The following is a 14,906-nucleotide window of genomic DNA, read 5'->3' as shown; positions in this document are numbered from 1 at the left end:
CAAACAGTCCGACACAGCGACGCACTGCTCCTCTTTGACTCAGAAAGTCTCTGTAGCTCATCAGCTGGAACTCTTCCAGAGCAGCTACAGCAGCGTTGTGACCTCAACCATGGTTGGTGAGAGCAGAAATGTTGTTGTTGTAGTGAAAATGGGCGGGCTCGTGAAGACGCGAATTTACACAAAATCAAAACGAGCGATAAATCGCATTTCTCGCGTATCTCGCGTTTGGTCGCGCGTATAAACTCGAGCGAAAAAAAAAGCGTTCCTCGTGCACCAAACACGATGAAAAGGACGAAGACGCGAAGGTCCCGTCGCCATAAAAGAATCGGGTGTAGCGTCGCAAAAAAAAAAAAAGTCGCGTCTACCGCGTCTCGCGCCTAATCGCGTCTCGCGCCTAATCGCGTCTTTGCGTCACGGCCTTTTACACCGCGGACGTAACGAATAAACGGTGACGGTGTGAACGAACAACATAGAACAGGACCAGACGTGGCGTTGTTTCCTCTTTTCACCTACAGCTCCACTATCCCTTACTTACACTAACTACTGTTATTGTTGAGGCAGAGGATTGTGGGATTTGTAGTTTTTGACCAATCGTGTGCTCTTTCTTTTTGTGATTTTTCCGGTTCACACATGTTTGTTTTTTTTAGGGGCAAATGCGAGTGAAATGCTCGCCCATGGTGGGCATAAGAAAATGTAAGACCCGTCTAAAAATATTTAAGACTTGAACACAATAATTCAACAAATTTAAGACATTTTAAGACCTAAAATTTAGATTTTCACATTTTAGACTTTTTAAGACCCCGCGCGCATACCCTGTTATTTCATATAAAAGTTTAAGTGCATACATATTTTATGATGCTGTGTATTATATATTTAAGACCATCTTAGAATTTTCTAATAAATTTAATACTTTTTAAGGCCTTAATTTTAGATACATGAATTTAAGACTTTTTATGGATCCGCAGATACCCTGTTGTGCGCTCGCAGCAGGACAGATAATCAGATGGATAATCGGTAAAGTTAATAATTTCACTTAATGTGGCCATGAATAAATTAATTTCGATGTTTCGCCTGTTATTAAACGCAAATCTTGAATAGGTCTCCGCTGTTTTCACATTTAAAAAGGTCTTTGTTGTCTTTGTACAGAGACAATATGAGATTTGCTTGTAGCCACAGCACTTAAAAAACCCACTGTAACCTATTTTCATAGGCACACCAGCCTCGCTTTCAATAAAACACACACTCGCATTCCATAATTGCGATCAGTGAAATATGTGAAAACAATAAAATACAATTTAAAAATGAGAGAAAAAAAATCCAAATTCTTCGACATATTTAAACTTAAAAAAAAGAAAGAAAAAGTAACGCAATAGTTACTTTCCCTGGTAACTAGTTACTATTATAGTGAAGTAGTGGAGTTACTAACTCAGTTACTTTTTGGGAGAAGTAATTAGTAACTATAACTAATTACTTTTTTAAAGTAACGTTCCCAACACTGCTCATTACACATTTCCAGGAGATTTGAAGCGGTTCCCTCCAAGTTACCACAGTTTAAAGTCCTCGGATTGAAAGCTCTACGCAGAAAGAATCCACTCGTCTCTGTTGTCTCTTGCAAACATCTTGCAAACACTTTCTCAGTTGTCAGATTGTTTTGTCTTGTGGCCCAGTTTCTTTTACGCCTCGGAGCTTTGAGTAAAGTGATACTGTGGCGAGAACATGTGATGATGCTCTGGTTCTTGGAAGTAGAGAAGCCTGCAGACGGCAACAGCTAAAAGGCAGTAGGTGCGTTTCCATTACCCCTAGAAATGGCGCAAAACCTAAATACCGCAATAAAAAAAAAAAAACTGGTAATGGAAACTCCTACATTTCAAAAAACCTCTCAAATATCGCTAAAACATTTACATTACACTCTGATGAGGTGACATATCAATATAAAAGTGTAATGTAAACACTTAGTTCAGTTTGAGAACAAATTTTGTATCCATATTCGTCTTATTCGTGGTCGCTGCCACACATCACTTTGCCTTTGAGGGATCAACGCTGCCTTCGTCTTCTGTAAAAAAACAATAACAGCAACAACAGCAACTGAGATCATGGAAACCCAAGACGCTTAACGTCCATCTTCCTCCTCAAAGTGAAGTCTCGCTGGGGACGAGAATTTAAGAGAATTGTGGGATATCCCGAGACTAGGCAAGCTACCTTTATTTATATAGTAACATTTCATACCAAGGGGCAACTCAATGTGTTTTACAGAAAGACAAAACATGTAACAGTAAGAATTGGAAACGGGGAGAAAAAGCATAAAAACACACAATTTAAAAAAAAATAAGAATATAACCCAGTATAGTAAAAATTGGAAACATTAAACCTACAATTAAAACCAAGAATAAAGAAAGTAGAAGAGGGAAAACAAAATATATATACAGTATATACTGTATATAGACTAAAATAGAGCATAAAATATGAGACTAGACTTTATTAGAGTTACAGCTCATTTGCAAAACGCCTTTCAATGGAAACACCTGCAAATAGCAGTTGTACTTTTTTTGAAATATCGCTTTTATTTTGCGAAAACCTGTAATGGAAATCCAGCTAATGTCAAAGAAAGAAAGAAAGAAAGGAAAGGAAGGTTTTTTTGAAAATTAGAATATAATGCAGTATAGTAAAAGTTGGAAACAATAAACCTACAATTAAAAGCAAGAATAAAGAAAATAGAAGGGGGGGGAAAAAAAATACATATAGACTAAAATAGAGCATAAAATATGAGACTAGACTTTATTAGAGTTACGGCTCATTCGCAAAACGCCTTTCAATGGAAACACCTGCAAATAGCAGTTGTACTTTTTTTGAAATATCGCTTTTATTTTGCGAAAACCTGTAATGGAAACCCAGCTAATGTCAAAGGTCAAAGAAAGAAAGAAAGGAGAGGAAGGTGCTGGTAACATGGCGTCATATGTTTTTTTTTTACGAGTTGGACGATGTATTATAAAGCTGGTATTTGTTGGCTCGTCCTCCTCCAGATGCTGTTCCAGCTGTGGGTGGGACAAAGCTCCGAGTGTTTCCGTCGGCTCGCGCTGCTGCTGTCGCCTCGCCGGATAGAGGAGCCAGAGGAGGGAGCGCCCAAAGCCGACGCCTCTTCTTCCTCCTCCTCCTCCTCTTCCTCCTCCCATCCTCCTCCTCATCCCACCACCACCACTACTACTACACCTTCTCTCCCTCCTCCCGCTCTGCCGCCGCTGCACCGGTCCATCGCCGCGGTGACCGAGCCCCTGCATCACGCCCTGGCCAGCTGCCTCGGCGAGGTGCAGCGCAGCTACGACTTCCACCGGCACTTCGAGACGCAGCCGCGGTCGACGGGTTCGGACAGGACGGGACGGGCCAGGGAGAAGTGCCGGGAGCTCAACACGCTGCACACGTCCATCCGAAGCCTGCAGCTGCACCTCAAGGCGCTGCTCAGCGAGTGAGACGCGCACACACACAGATACACACACACAGAGATACAGATGCCTTTCAATATATGATATGCACATTATGTAATTTAAAGGGATAGTTCAACATTTTTAGCAAATTGGCCCATTGCCATAATCCCTATAGTCATAGCAGTAGGTTTGTTACCTTTAATAGTCGGTGCAAGCTATTTTTAGAACGGCGGAGCAGAGCCGTGAGCTGCTCAGAGCTACACTACGGAGGCTCATGGGATTTCTTGGTTTCCCTCATCAAACTCATCAAATACACAATCCAACAACTCCAAAACGCTCTGGTGGACAAGTTGTGAGCTGCACATTCACCACGCTATGAGATAATAACACAACGTTACCAGACAGAGCTGTTTTAGAGGGAAATTCATGTAAAACCGCTGATGCGCGTTGCCTTCAGGGACAGTTTTTCATCAAGCAGTCTCTGTATTTCCCTCTAAAACAACTCTGTCTGGTAACGTTGTGTTATTATCTCATAGCGTGGTGAATGTGCAGGTCACAACTTGTCCACCAGAGCGTTGTGGAGTTGTTGGATTGTGTATTTGATGAGTTTGATGAAGGAAACCAAGAAATCCCATGAGCCTCAGTAGCGTAGCTCTGAGCAGCTCACGGCTCTGCTCCGCCGTTCTAAAAATAGCTTGCACCGACAATTAAAGGTAACGAACCTACTGCTATGACTATAGGGATTATGGCAATGGGCCAATTTGCCAAAATGCTGAACTATCGCTTTAAATGTAATCGAGGATGAGCTGCATTTTGTGTTTCGTTGTCTGTTATATGACGAAGCCAGGCAGTTTTTGTTTTGGGCTGATGATGATGAGGTAAAGTTGGAATGGTTCTTCAGAAAAGAAGTTTTTACTATAGCTACTTTCATTTAAAAAAAAAGTGCCTGGTCAGTAAGAAAAAGTGAATTATTTATGTGAATTCCATGTGGTTTTTGTTTTGTCTGTGCTCTGATGATTTTGTTTGTTATCTAAATATGAAATGTGTCTTGTAAGCCCTTATAGGCTGGGCGCCTTAATTGGTGCATGACACTTAAATAAATATAAATTCATTCAGTTCAATTCAGTTCATACAGACAGACAGAAAAGCCTGAGTGGCCTCATTTTACACCCATAAGATAAGATGGGACTTTAATAGTCAGTCTTGTGAATCTGGGTCACTGCAGCAGCAACACAGAAATAATAGTAAAGTAAAGACAACGTGCACATCGACATAGAAAGTGAGTTAAAAAAGAATAAAAATATGTGCATTGAAAAATATGCAACAGTTCATTCTATTAAAGCCGTACTTAAGAACTTTCAGTTTTGGTTGAGTTTGGCGGCGCCAGTGGCCCAAAGCCGTAGTGTTTTGCCTGAAGGAAGACTCCATTTCCCTGATCTCCCGGTGCATGGAAATTACCAGAAGACTTCCAAACTAAGTTTCTGTTTCCAGCGGATCATTTCACAGTAAACACACATACACAATCCGACAGAAAGGTGCCGCATTGCTGCTCCCTCCTCGTCGTGATTCGCGAAAGTGAAAGTGAAACTTAAAGCAGAAGTAAGCGATCCGGTCGTTTTGGCTAATGCTGCGTTCCAGGCAGGCTTTTTAAACCGTAAATTACAGCTTCAAGTCACAACTTACGACTTTGTAGCGTTCCAGGCAACCCGCAACTCGCGTTTCTCTGACCTGTTTTACCTGTGAAAGTCACTATAACGACCACTCGTAACTTCTGACCCGTGAACTCGTACCAGATCGAACTGGTACGACTTCACAGGTGGAAAAAACACGAGTTACGGGCTGCCTTGAACGCACCATAACTTCTTGTCAGCCGATGGAGTTAGCAGCCCCCGCCCTCGTCATGGATCTATTGGTCCTCGTCCCTACGTCACCACATTCACGGCGTCCCTTGGCTGCACACACAGCCCTTCATGCCGTTCTCTCTCCTCATTGGATAAAACTTGTAGGATACAAGAAAAGTTTCTCCTCGGCTCAGAGCAGAGCAGAGTGACTGACAGACCCGTGTTTCGGTCCAAACACTCTATGTAAGTGATTGCTGTCGGAAGATATAACTATTTAAGACTTATATTAACACAAAAATATCGCTTACTTCTGCTTTAAGTGAGAGCCGGTTTCCTACCATGCTCCTCAAAGCTGCTTAGTGCCAGTAAAGGTGATACAGACCATAATGATACAGACCCCCTCAGGCCACGACAGAGGTGTCATTCAACCTGTTGTAAGTCGATGTACCATCACAAAAGTTATGAAAATATTACATGAAGGTTGAAAAGTTCCTTAGTGTTGGTTTAAGGGAAACAATTGTGTACAAATCTTCAAATCCTGTCTTTCCTCAAAACATTCAAGGTCCAAAAGTGAAAAAAATCATTAAAGACAAGACAAATATTAGAGTATATGTATATGAGTTTGCTGCATGAAATAGGCCGACCGACAGTAGACAGACATCGAGCTCTAAGTAAGTAAAGTTTTTATCTTTCCCTCGTCAAATCCGTTACAGTCCCAGATGGAGATTAAGAGAAGCAGACGAGTTAAAGGAGGATTTTTAAAGTCGGCGACAACAGAGAAGTGAGATTATTGTTACATAAGATGAGACATCGACTGTAGAAAAGGAGCTCAATCGTATCAGGGAGATTCCTCTTAAAGTGTGCACGTTCATTCACAGACATTTTACTACACTTCCTTTTCTTTTAACCGTTTTTCGTTATTGATTACGATTGCATTACACCCATTTCTGCCTTACTGTGTATTTTAAAGATTATGAAATATATTTAATGGAAAACAATGAAACGTCTCTTTGATGGTCAGGATGATCATCCTGGAGGACGACCTGGAGAAGCTGATGGTGTCCAAGGAGCTGACGGAGCTGAGCTGCGAGGGCTACCAGGACCTCAGCGACCGGCTGCACCAGCTGCAGCCGCACATGCAGGCCAGCGCCGGCTGCTGGGAGGACACCATCGGCCAGGTGGAGCGCATGCTGAGGCGGGCCAACAACGCCTGTCCAGGTGAGCGGCAAACGCTTAGTCCTTTTTAGAATAAATATAGTATAGAGATTCTACAACGGGAACAATCGATATAAGATCAATCACTGCACCTGCAAAGAAAGTAACAATACAGAGTTTTTAAACAGCGATTGAAGGGGAACTAAGCAAGTTTGGTTGCTAACCCTCCTCCTGGCCATGTGCATTTGTTTACAACAAAGCCGGCGAGAAATCAATCAATAGAGCGTTGGAGAACGTTATCTATCATAGACGAGTTACCATGTGTATATTTGTTGTAAGGCAAGGCATCTTTATTTATGTGCATTTCATACCAAGGCAACTCAATGTGCTTTACATAAAGACAAAACATTAATTAAAAGAAGCATAAAACAGAATAAAAACAAACAAAACACTAAAAACAGAGTTAAAAGCAAGAGCAAATAAAAGAAAATAGATAAAGTTTTAAGTTCTTAAAAAGAGCTCAGCTATAAGCACGTGAAAAGAGTAGTAGTAGTAGTAGTTTATTCGATCTTTTACACATAATTGTTTACAGTTGAGCACCAATCACAGTCAGTCAACCTTCCATAATACCATAATTCGTTCAACTATTTCATAAATAGATCGAAAAGCTGTAGGCTGAAGCTATCTAGCTTATAGATGCCTACCCTTTAATTCAATTTTCCATTAAATCCATTAGATCTCTTCATGATTTCAGAGTTATAGAAAGAAACAAGTATCCAATAATTAACAAATGTAACCAAAAAAATAAAATAAATAAATAATTTAACAGTATTACAGTTGCAATCAACACTAAATTAATCAATCCTGTTTATAGCTTTCTATCATACTATGTTTTAATCTATTTTTAAATTGTGTTATGTTTTTGCATTGTTTGAGATCCTCTGTCAAGCTATTCCACAGTTTTACTCCCGCCACAGAAATACACATGCTTTTTAATGTAGAATTTATTCTTGGTTGTTTTAAGTTAAGTTTCCCTCTTAGCTGATATCTCCCTTCTCTTTCCTTGAACATTTTTTGAATATTTTTAGGGTTTGCGTAGTCTTATCTGTCATAAACGGACAGATTACGGGTTACAGGGCGCGTTGCGTTTGTGAGACGAGAGCTGGGACACCGGGTCGGAGGCTCTGATCTTACAAGGTTAGTTTTCAGCCAAGAGATGCTAGGTGGAAGGCAGAGAGCCTCCATTCTCCCTGGAACTAGTTACAAGTCATTGATTTAACCATCACAAATAATCCAAAGCTGTTTAATTAAGGTTAAAATGTGCATAGTTCCTCTTAAACACTGACAAAATAACTTTAATATCAATAACTAGACATTTCTTTTATAAATATAACATCTATAGGTGCCATAAAATCAGCTCCCCGTAATCTGGTTAGAAACTTCTGCCTCACACGTCTTCCTGTGTTTCTCACTGACCTATACAACATATACGAAACCCCCTCCCTCCTCTTTTTACCACTATATTAGTTTCCATATTTACAATAGACCTATTTTTAGCACAGACTTCCTCCTTCCTTTACCATGACTCAAGACGGTTGCCACTAGTGACGGAGGAAGTAGCTGCTCAGGATGAGAAACAGATCCCAGTGCAGTGACCACCAGGCTCTAATACCAAGTCACTGAGGTCATTGTGTTAAAGGGGTAGTTCGACATTTTGGCAAATTTGCCTATTGCTATAATCCCTATAAGTCATAGCAGTAGGTTCATTACCTTTAATTATCGGTGCATGTTGTTTTGAGATCGGCAGGGCAGAGACGTGAGCTGCTCAGTGAACACAATGGAGGTGAAGAACGGTATCAACCCATCAAATACACAATCCAACAACTCCAAAACGCTCTGGTGGACAAGTTGTGACCTGCACATTCACCACGCTATGAGATAATCATGTAGACAGAGTGTGTCGTAATGTTTCATTTCATTTTGGTTTATTCCATTCATGGTTTACATTCTTCACAAGGTTGCACAAAATTACATAATGTACACATTGTCACCATGAATGAAAAGGAGCAGGATGAAGAAAAACTTATAGTACCTGCCCCTCTCTGTTGTTATAATTACCTTGGCTTACTTCAACACCAATATTATACTCTATTTCAAAATATTGAAGATGATGAAACATAGTTGTGACAAGAAAACAAACAAAACACCACTTGTCTATCTATCTTTTTCTCTTTCCCCTTCTTCTTTTTTGTAGATGCTTATCTTTTCTTTTTTTAAACATTTTCTTAAACTGAAACATACTTGTACAACTTTTCAATTCCTTGCTTTGTGAATGCCATACTTTTACACCTGCAACAGAAATACACATTTGTTTTAAGCTTAGCCTTGCAAATGTATGTTTAAAATCAAGCTTCAGTCTGTTGTCCCCTTCTTCCAGTTACATAATTATACATGATTATCTCATAGCGTGGTGAATGTGCAGGTCACAACTTGTCCTCCAGAGCGTTTTTGGAGTTATTGGATTGTGTATTTGATGAATTGATACCGTTCACCTCCATTGTGTTCACTGAGCAGCTCACGTCGATCTCAAAACATCATGCACCGATAATTAAAGGTAATGAACCTACTGCTATTATGACTATAGGGATTATGGTGAGAGGAGGATTTGCCCCAAAATGTTGAACTGTCCCTTTTTAACTCTGTCTGTGCAGGTACTGTGGAGGGTCTGGAGCAGTGCGGTACTCCTGAATCCGAGATTCCCGCCCCTCCTCCGTCGTTCCCCCTGATCCTGGACAGAGACCCCGTTCCAGAGGAGCTGGTGAGATCACAACGTTTGACCTTTCACCTCGTTCGTCCTCGTACTACAGATTTCTGTTTATTTAAAGGGATAGTAGCATATTTTTAAAGTGGGGTTGTATGACCTACAAATAGCCCCTAAGTACTTTAATTGCAGTAGAAGACTCTCTGCACTCCTCCCGTTAGCAACGCCAGCCCATAATAGCCCTGCCCAGAGATTTACAACATACAGTGTTGTGAACAGACCCAAAGAAACGGCCTATTTTCACGGCCTAAAAGAGGTTTTACCTGGAAAAAAAATACACAGTTCCATTGTTCGCTATAATATAATTTTTTCTAGCCCTTCAAAGTGCAGGAAAAACAAAAATAGGCCGTTTCTTTGGGTCCATTCACAACAATGTATGTTGTAAATCTCTGGGCAGGGCTATTATGGGCTGGCGTTGCTAACGGGAGGAGTGCAGAGAGTCTTCTACTGCAATTAAAGTACTTAGGGGCTATTTGTAGATCATACAACCCCACTTTAAAAAAAATGCTACTATCCCTTTAAGATCGACAACCAAATTTCCCATCATCCCTCTCTTCCTCCTCTTCCTCCTCTGTGTCGTTTTCCTGTTGTCAATCTTTTTTCCCGTCAGGAGTGGGAGGCGTACGTGTCCGACTCGGACTCTGACGGCGAAGGCAGAGGCTCGTGGGCCGACATGCTGTCACCGGAGGAACGGGAGCGTCAGCGGCGGGAGAGGGAGGAGTCTCGGCGCGTCCTGTCGGAGCTGAAAGCCGTCCTGGGCTTCCGCGCGTCGGAGGGGGAGAGGATGAAGAGGAAGCAGCTGCTCTTCAACGACCAAGGTCTGTGCTGGCGTGGCTGATAATTCTTAGAGGGAGGGGTTTTTCTCTTTTTTTAATAAGTAGGTCAATCCAACCACAACCAGGTGATAGATAATAGTACTGACTGACTGTGGGTTTTAATGATAACGATACTTTATTAATCCCCGGGGAGAAATTCAGGTGTTAGAATAGTGGGCAGTAAAAGCAGATAATAAAAGTGAGAAAGGCATATAATCAAAAGAATAATTAAAGCAGAAGTAAGCGATCCGGTCGTTTTGGCTAATGCTGCGTTCCAGGCAGGCTTTTGAAATCGTAAATTACAGCTTCAAGTCACAACTTACGACTTTGTAGCGTTCCAGGCAACCCACTCGTGTTTTTCCGACCTGTTTTACCGGTGAAAGTCACTATAACGGCCACTCGTAACTTCCGACCGGTGAACTCGTACCAGATTGAACTGGTACGACTTCACAGGTCGGAAAAATACGAGTTTCCTTGAACGCACCATAACAGTCCTCGTCCCTACGTCACCACATTCACGGTGTCCCTTGGATGCACACACAGCCCTGCATGCCGTTCTCTCTCCTCATTGGATAAAAACTGTAGGATACGATAAATGTTTTCTCTTCGGCTCAGAGCAGAGCAGAGGGACTGACAGACCCGTGTTTCGGTCCAAACACTCTATGTAAGTGATTGCTGTCGGAAGATAGAACTATTTAAGACTTATATTAACACAAATATATCACTCACTTCTGCTTTAAATAGTACAATAAATAGCAAAAAACGACCAGCTTACTCACAGTTCTACTCATAGTCAGATAATTCCTGGTGATTTAATAGAAAAGGAAGAAAATATTCTCATTTGACAAGTTGGAACCGATCAATTAATCAATAAATTTGAGGATTTGCTGCTGATTTTTCCCTGTCTTTTTTAATTGTAAATTTGCTGTTGATCACACATAGTGAACAGTTTGAAGAGGATGGTTTCCTCTTTTTTTAACATAGACATAAAGATAAATAAAAAAGTATGATTCATAATAAATGAAGGAATCAATTTTATTTCATATACTGTATGTCGAAAATAAAATGTAAGTATCATCAAATCATAATATACACACACAAGTTCAAAAAAGGGGTAGGAAGTATGTACTTTTTGTTTTTAATTCCCTCCCATTCTTTATACATATCCATATCAATATACATACATAGACATATATGAAACATATACAGTATATACTACATAAATATCCATTTAAACGTATAATATACTACTTAATAAACTACCGTACTGAAATATCCACACATAAATGTGATAGAAAATATTATTCTGGGTCACCATCAATTGTTGTGATTGGTTTAAAGAAGCACAGTGTTGTTTCCCTGGACCGTGGAATAATAGTTGAGACAGACGACGACACAGCAGCCGGAGAGGAGACGGAGTCTATCTGGGGGTTTTGTGGAAATTGGTTTTTGTAGCTGCGAGAAAAACTTGAACTTGTTTCCTTGTAAATAATTGGCTGACAACAATACAAGTCTCCCTGGGTGACAAACTGTGTCGTATCAATCGTATCAAGCGGCGTGTGTGTGACCTTTTCATCCACATCGGATTTGTTTTACAGGAACACAGAATCCAAAATCAATACGAGTCAAAGCAGTGGTGTAAATTAGACCACGGACCCCCACTGGGCAAAATGTTGAAGCAAACACCAGAAATACACAAACAATCAATGTACGTTTAAATTAGGCGTACATTTTTGAAAGATTATAGAGACATTTCTGGAAAAAAAGTGGTACAATTTCTCCACAAAAAAGTTAAAACATTTTTAGAAAAAAGTGGTAAAAAAAAAAAAAAATCTCTTTTTTTCTTTTTTTGTCGTAAAATTAAAAAAAAAAATTAAAAAAACTTTTTAAAAAAATAGTAAAGTAGAAAAGAAAAATTGAGAAGAAACTGGTAAAATTTCTCAAAAAAATCTAAGAAAAGTGGTAAAATTCAAGCAAAAGTTGGGGACCCCCTTGAACCCTGTCAACCGTCCCACTTTGAGAACCATTGACAGTTATATAGTCTTGTTGTACTGTAGTATACTGAAATATTTATGCATTTTCAGTGGGTTTACTACTGAGTATACCAGAGTATCACACAAACAATCAATGTACGTTCAAATTAGGTGTACATTTTTGAAAGATTCTAGAGAAATTTCTGGAAAAAAAGTGGTACAATTTCTCCACAAAAAAGTTTTAAAAATGTTAGAAAAAAGTGGTAAAATTTTGCTTTTTTTTTTTTTTTTTTCTTTTGTGGTAAAATTCCCCCCCCCCCAAAAAAGTTCTTAAAACAATTGTAAAATGTAGAAAAGAGAAATTGAGAAGAAACTGGTAAAATGTCTCAAAAAATCTAAGAAAAGTGGTTAAAAAAAATCTTAAGAAAAGTGGTAAAAAAAAATATATCTACGAAAAGTGGTAAAAAAAAATATCAAAGAAAAGTGGTAAAAAAAAAATCGAAGAAAAGTGGTAAAAAAAAAAACATCTAAGAAAAGTGGTTAAAAAAAAAAGTAAAACAATCAATATATACTGAAATATTTATGTATTTTCAGTGGGTTTACTACAGAGTAAACCTGAGTATCACATAGACTACACCACTGAGTCAAAGCCTAAATGACGTTATTTATTTCTTCCATTTTTTTTCTCTTCTCTCTCGTAGCTGCCGTGGCGCCTTCAGCTCGCGGCGAGGGCTCAGATCAAACCGCCACCACCGAACCGGCAGCAACAGCAGATGATGATGCTCCGACGACGCCCGCGGCCTCGGCAGAAAGCGGCGACGACGATGAGGAGGAGGAGGAGGAGGGAAACCATCTTCCAGGAAACGCAGGGGAAGGAAAAGGCGACGGCGGGAGAGCGATGGAGTTCAGCTGCGGTTCGGACGGTTCGGACGGAGAGGACGGGGAGGGAGAGCGGCGAGGACGAGGACGGGAGTTGGGCGGGGGTTCGGTCCGCGCCAGAGGAGGAGGCGGAGCGTCGGAGCTGCACCAATACGACGGCGTCTTGGAAGAAGAGGAAGCGGAGGAAGAGGAGGGTAGTAGTAGGGATGGAGAATCCCAGAACGGCCTGGACTGCTTCCTGCCGGCGGCCCGAGTCCCCGCCGCCGTGTCGGTGATGGACAGACTGACGGAGATGCACGGCTCGGCGGCGCTCAGCTTCAGCTCCGCCCTCGCCGCGCAGGTCGCCGCGCGCTCGCACTCCCTCGTCCACATGGAGGAGCAGACGTTCGGCGACGATGACGACGACGGAGAAGAGGAGGAGGAGGACGGAGAAGACGATGAAAGACAAATCCCCGACAAGGACTGAAAACAAGCCGCCGTTTCATCGCTTCAACGCAGCGGCGAGCAAAGACTGTATTTATGTCCGACGTCTTTTAATCGATGGGTCTGTGTCACATCTTATCTTGTGGAGATATTTCAGATTTCAGATTTCAGATTTCAGATTCACTCTCTTATTACCCGTCCGTCCGTCCGTCCGTCCGTCCATGTTACTGTACATTATTACCCACAATTCTTACTGCTCTTTTTTGCTGTTTAAAACTCAGGTACCAGAACCACTAAAACAAAAAAAACATAAAAACATAAAACAACAACAACAACGACGACACAACCTTGACCGTGTTGTTGAGGTCCGAAGACCAGAATGTCTGCAGTTTACTCATACACAGCGTCAAAGTGTTTCACAGTCGTCGAAGGTGGAGACGGCGTTAAAGGGATAGTTCAATATTTTTAGCAAATTGGCCCGTTGCCATAATCGCTATAGTCATAGCAGTAGGTTCGTTACCTTTAATTGTTGGTGCAAGCTGTTTTTAGAACGGCGGAGCAGAGCCGTGAGCTGCTCAGAGCTACGCTACGGAGGCTCATTATGGGATTTCTTGGTTTCCCTCATCAAACTCATCAAATACACAATCCAACAACTCCACAACGCTCTGGTGGACAAGTTGTGACCTGCACATTCACCACGCTATGAGATAATAACACAACGTTACCAGACAGAGTTGTTTTAGAGGGAAATACAGAGACTGCTTGATGAAAAACTGTCCCTGAAGGCAACGCGCATCAGCGGTTTTGCGCAAATTTCCCTCTAAAACAACTCTGTCTGGTAACGTTGTGTTATTATCTCATAGCGTGGTGAATGTGCGGGTCACAACTTGTCCACCAGAGCATTTTGGAGTTGTTGGATTGTGTATTTGATGAGTTTGATGAGGGAAACCAAGAAATCCCAGGAGCCTCCGACGAAGCGTAGCTCTGAGCAGCTCGCGGCTCTGCTCCGCCGTTCTAAAAATAGCTTGCACCGACAATTAAAGGTAACAAACCTACTACTACTGCTATGACTATAGCGATTATGGCAATGGGCCAATTTGCTAAAAATGTTGAACTATCCCTTTAAAAAACAAAACAAACAACAGGCGATCGGATCGAGGAATAAAAAGAAAAGGAGGGAACGAGTAAGTGATGGAGAAGGAGAGGAGCAGTTCAGAGAGAGAGAGAGAGAGGAGGCGCAGGAGATACGAGTGCTAATTGTGTGAAGGTGTGTTCAGACAGAAAGCAAATACTGTAAAAGAGGCGATTAGATGCAAATTCACCCGAGTGACAGTTCATAGAAAGAGAAAGAGAGAAATCCAGACTCATAAACGACTGCGAGGGAGAAACTCCAGCTGAGGAGGAAGTGGAGTTTCTGTGAGACAACACTCCCACAAAAACGATGTAATCTCCAGTTTAACCCCCCTGCTCTTCCCTCTCTTCCTCCTTCAGTCTTACAGTTTCAGTTTGATGCGGACACTCGGACACAGTTTCCCCTGGGATTCGCCTCTCGGGCAACAAAACCACCCTACGAGGAAACA

General features: G+C 41.3%; 1 protein-coding gene across 1 annotated transcript in view; it reads left to right on the top strand.

Moving 5' to 3' along the window:
- Positions 1–13,774, top strand: part of vezt (vezatin, adherens junctions transmembrane protein) — a 29,752-nt gene extending 15,978 nt beyond the window's left edge. The window contains exons 8-12 of the mRNA XM_083999360.1: positions 3,021–3,460; positions 6,282–6,478; positions 9,127–9,233; positions 9,847–10,054; positions 12,726–13,774. Coding sequence (XP_083855486.1) covers positions 3,021–3,460; positions 6,282–6,478; positions 9,127–9,233; positions 9,847–10,054; positions 12,726–13,369 — 1,596 coding nt within the window. The 3' untranslated portion in view covers positions 13,370–13,774. The remainder of the gene's footprint in view (positions 1–3,020; positions 3,461–6,281; positions 6,479–9,126; positions 9,234–9,846; positions 10,055–12,725) is intronic.
- The last annotated feature ends 1,132 nt before the right edge of the window (positions 13,775–14,906 follow it).

This window comes from Trachurus trachurus, assembly GCF_905171665.1.
Source record: "Trachurus trachurus genome assembly, chromosome: 23".
NCBI lineage: Eukaryota > Metazoa > Chordata > Actinopteri > Carangiformes > Carangidae > Trachurus > Trachurus trachurus.
Note: the sequence above shows the minus strand (reverse complement) of the source record. Positions and strands in the feature narration are given on the sequence as shown.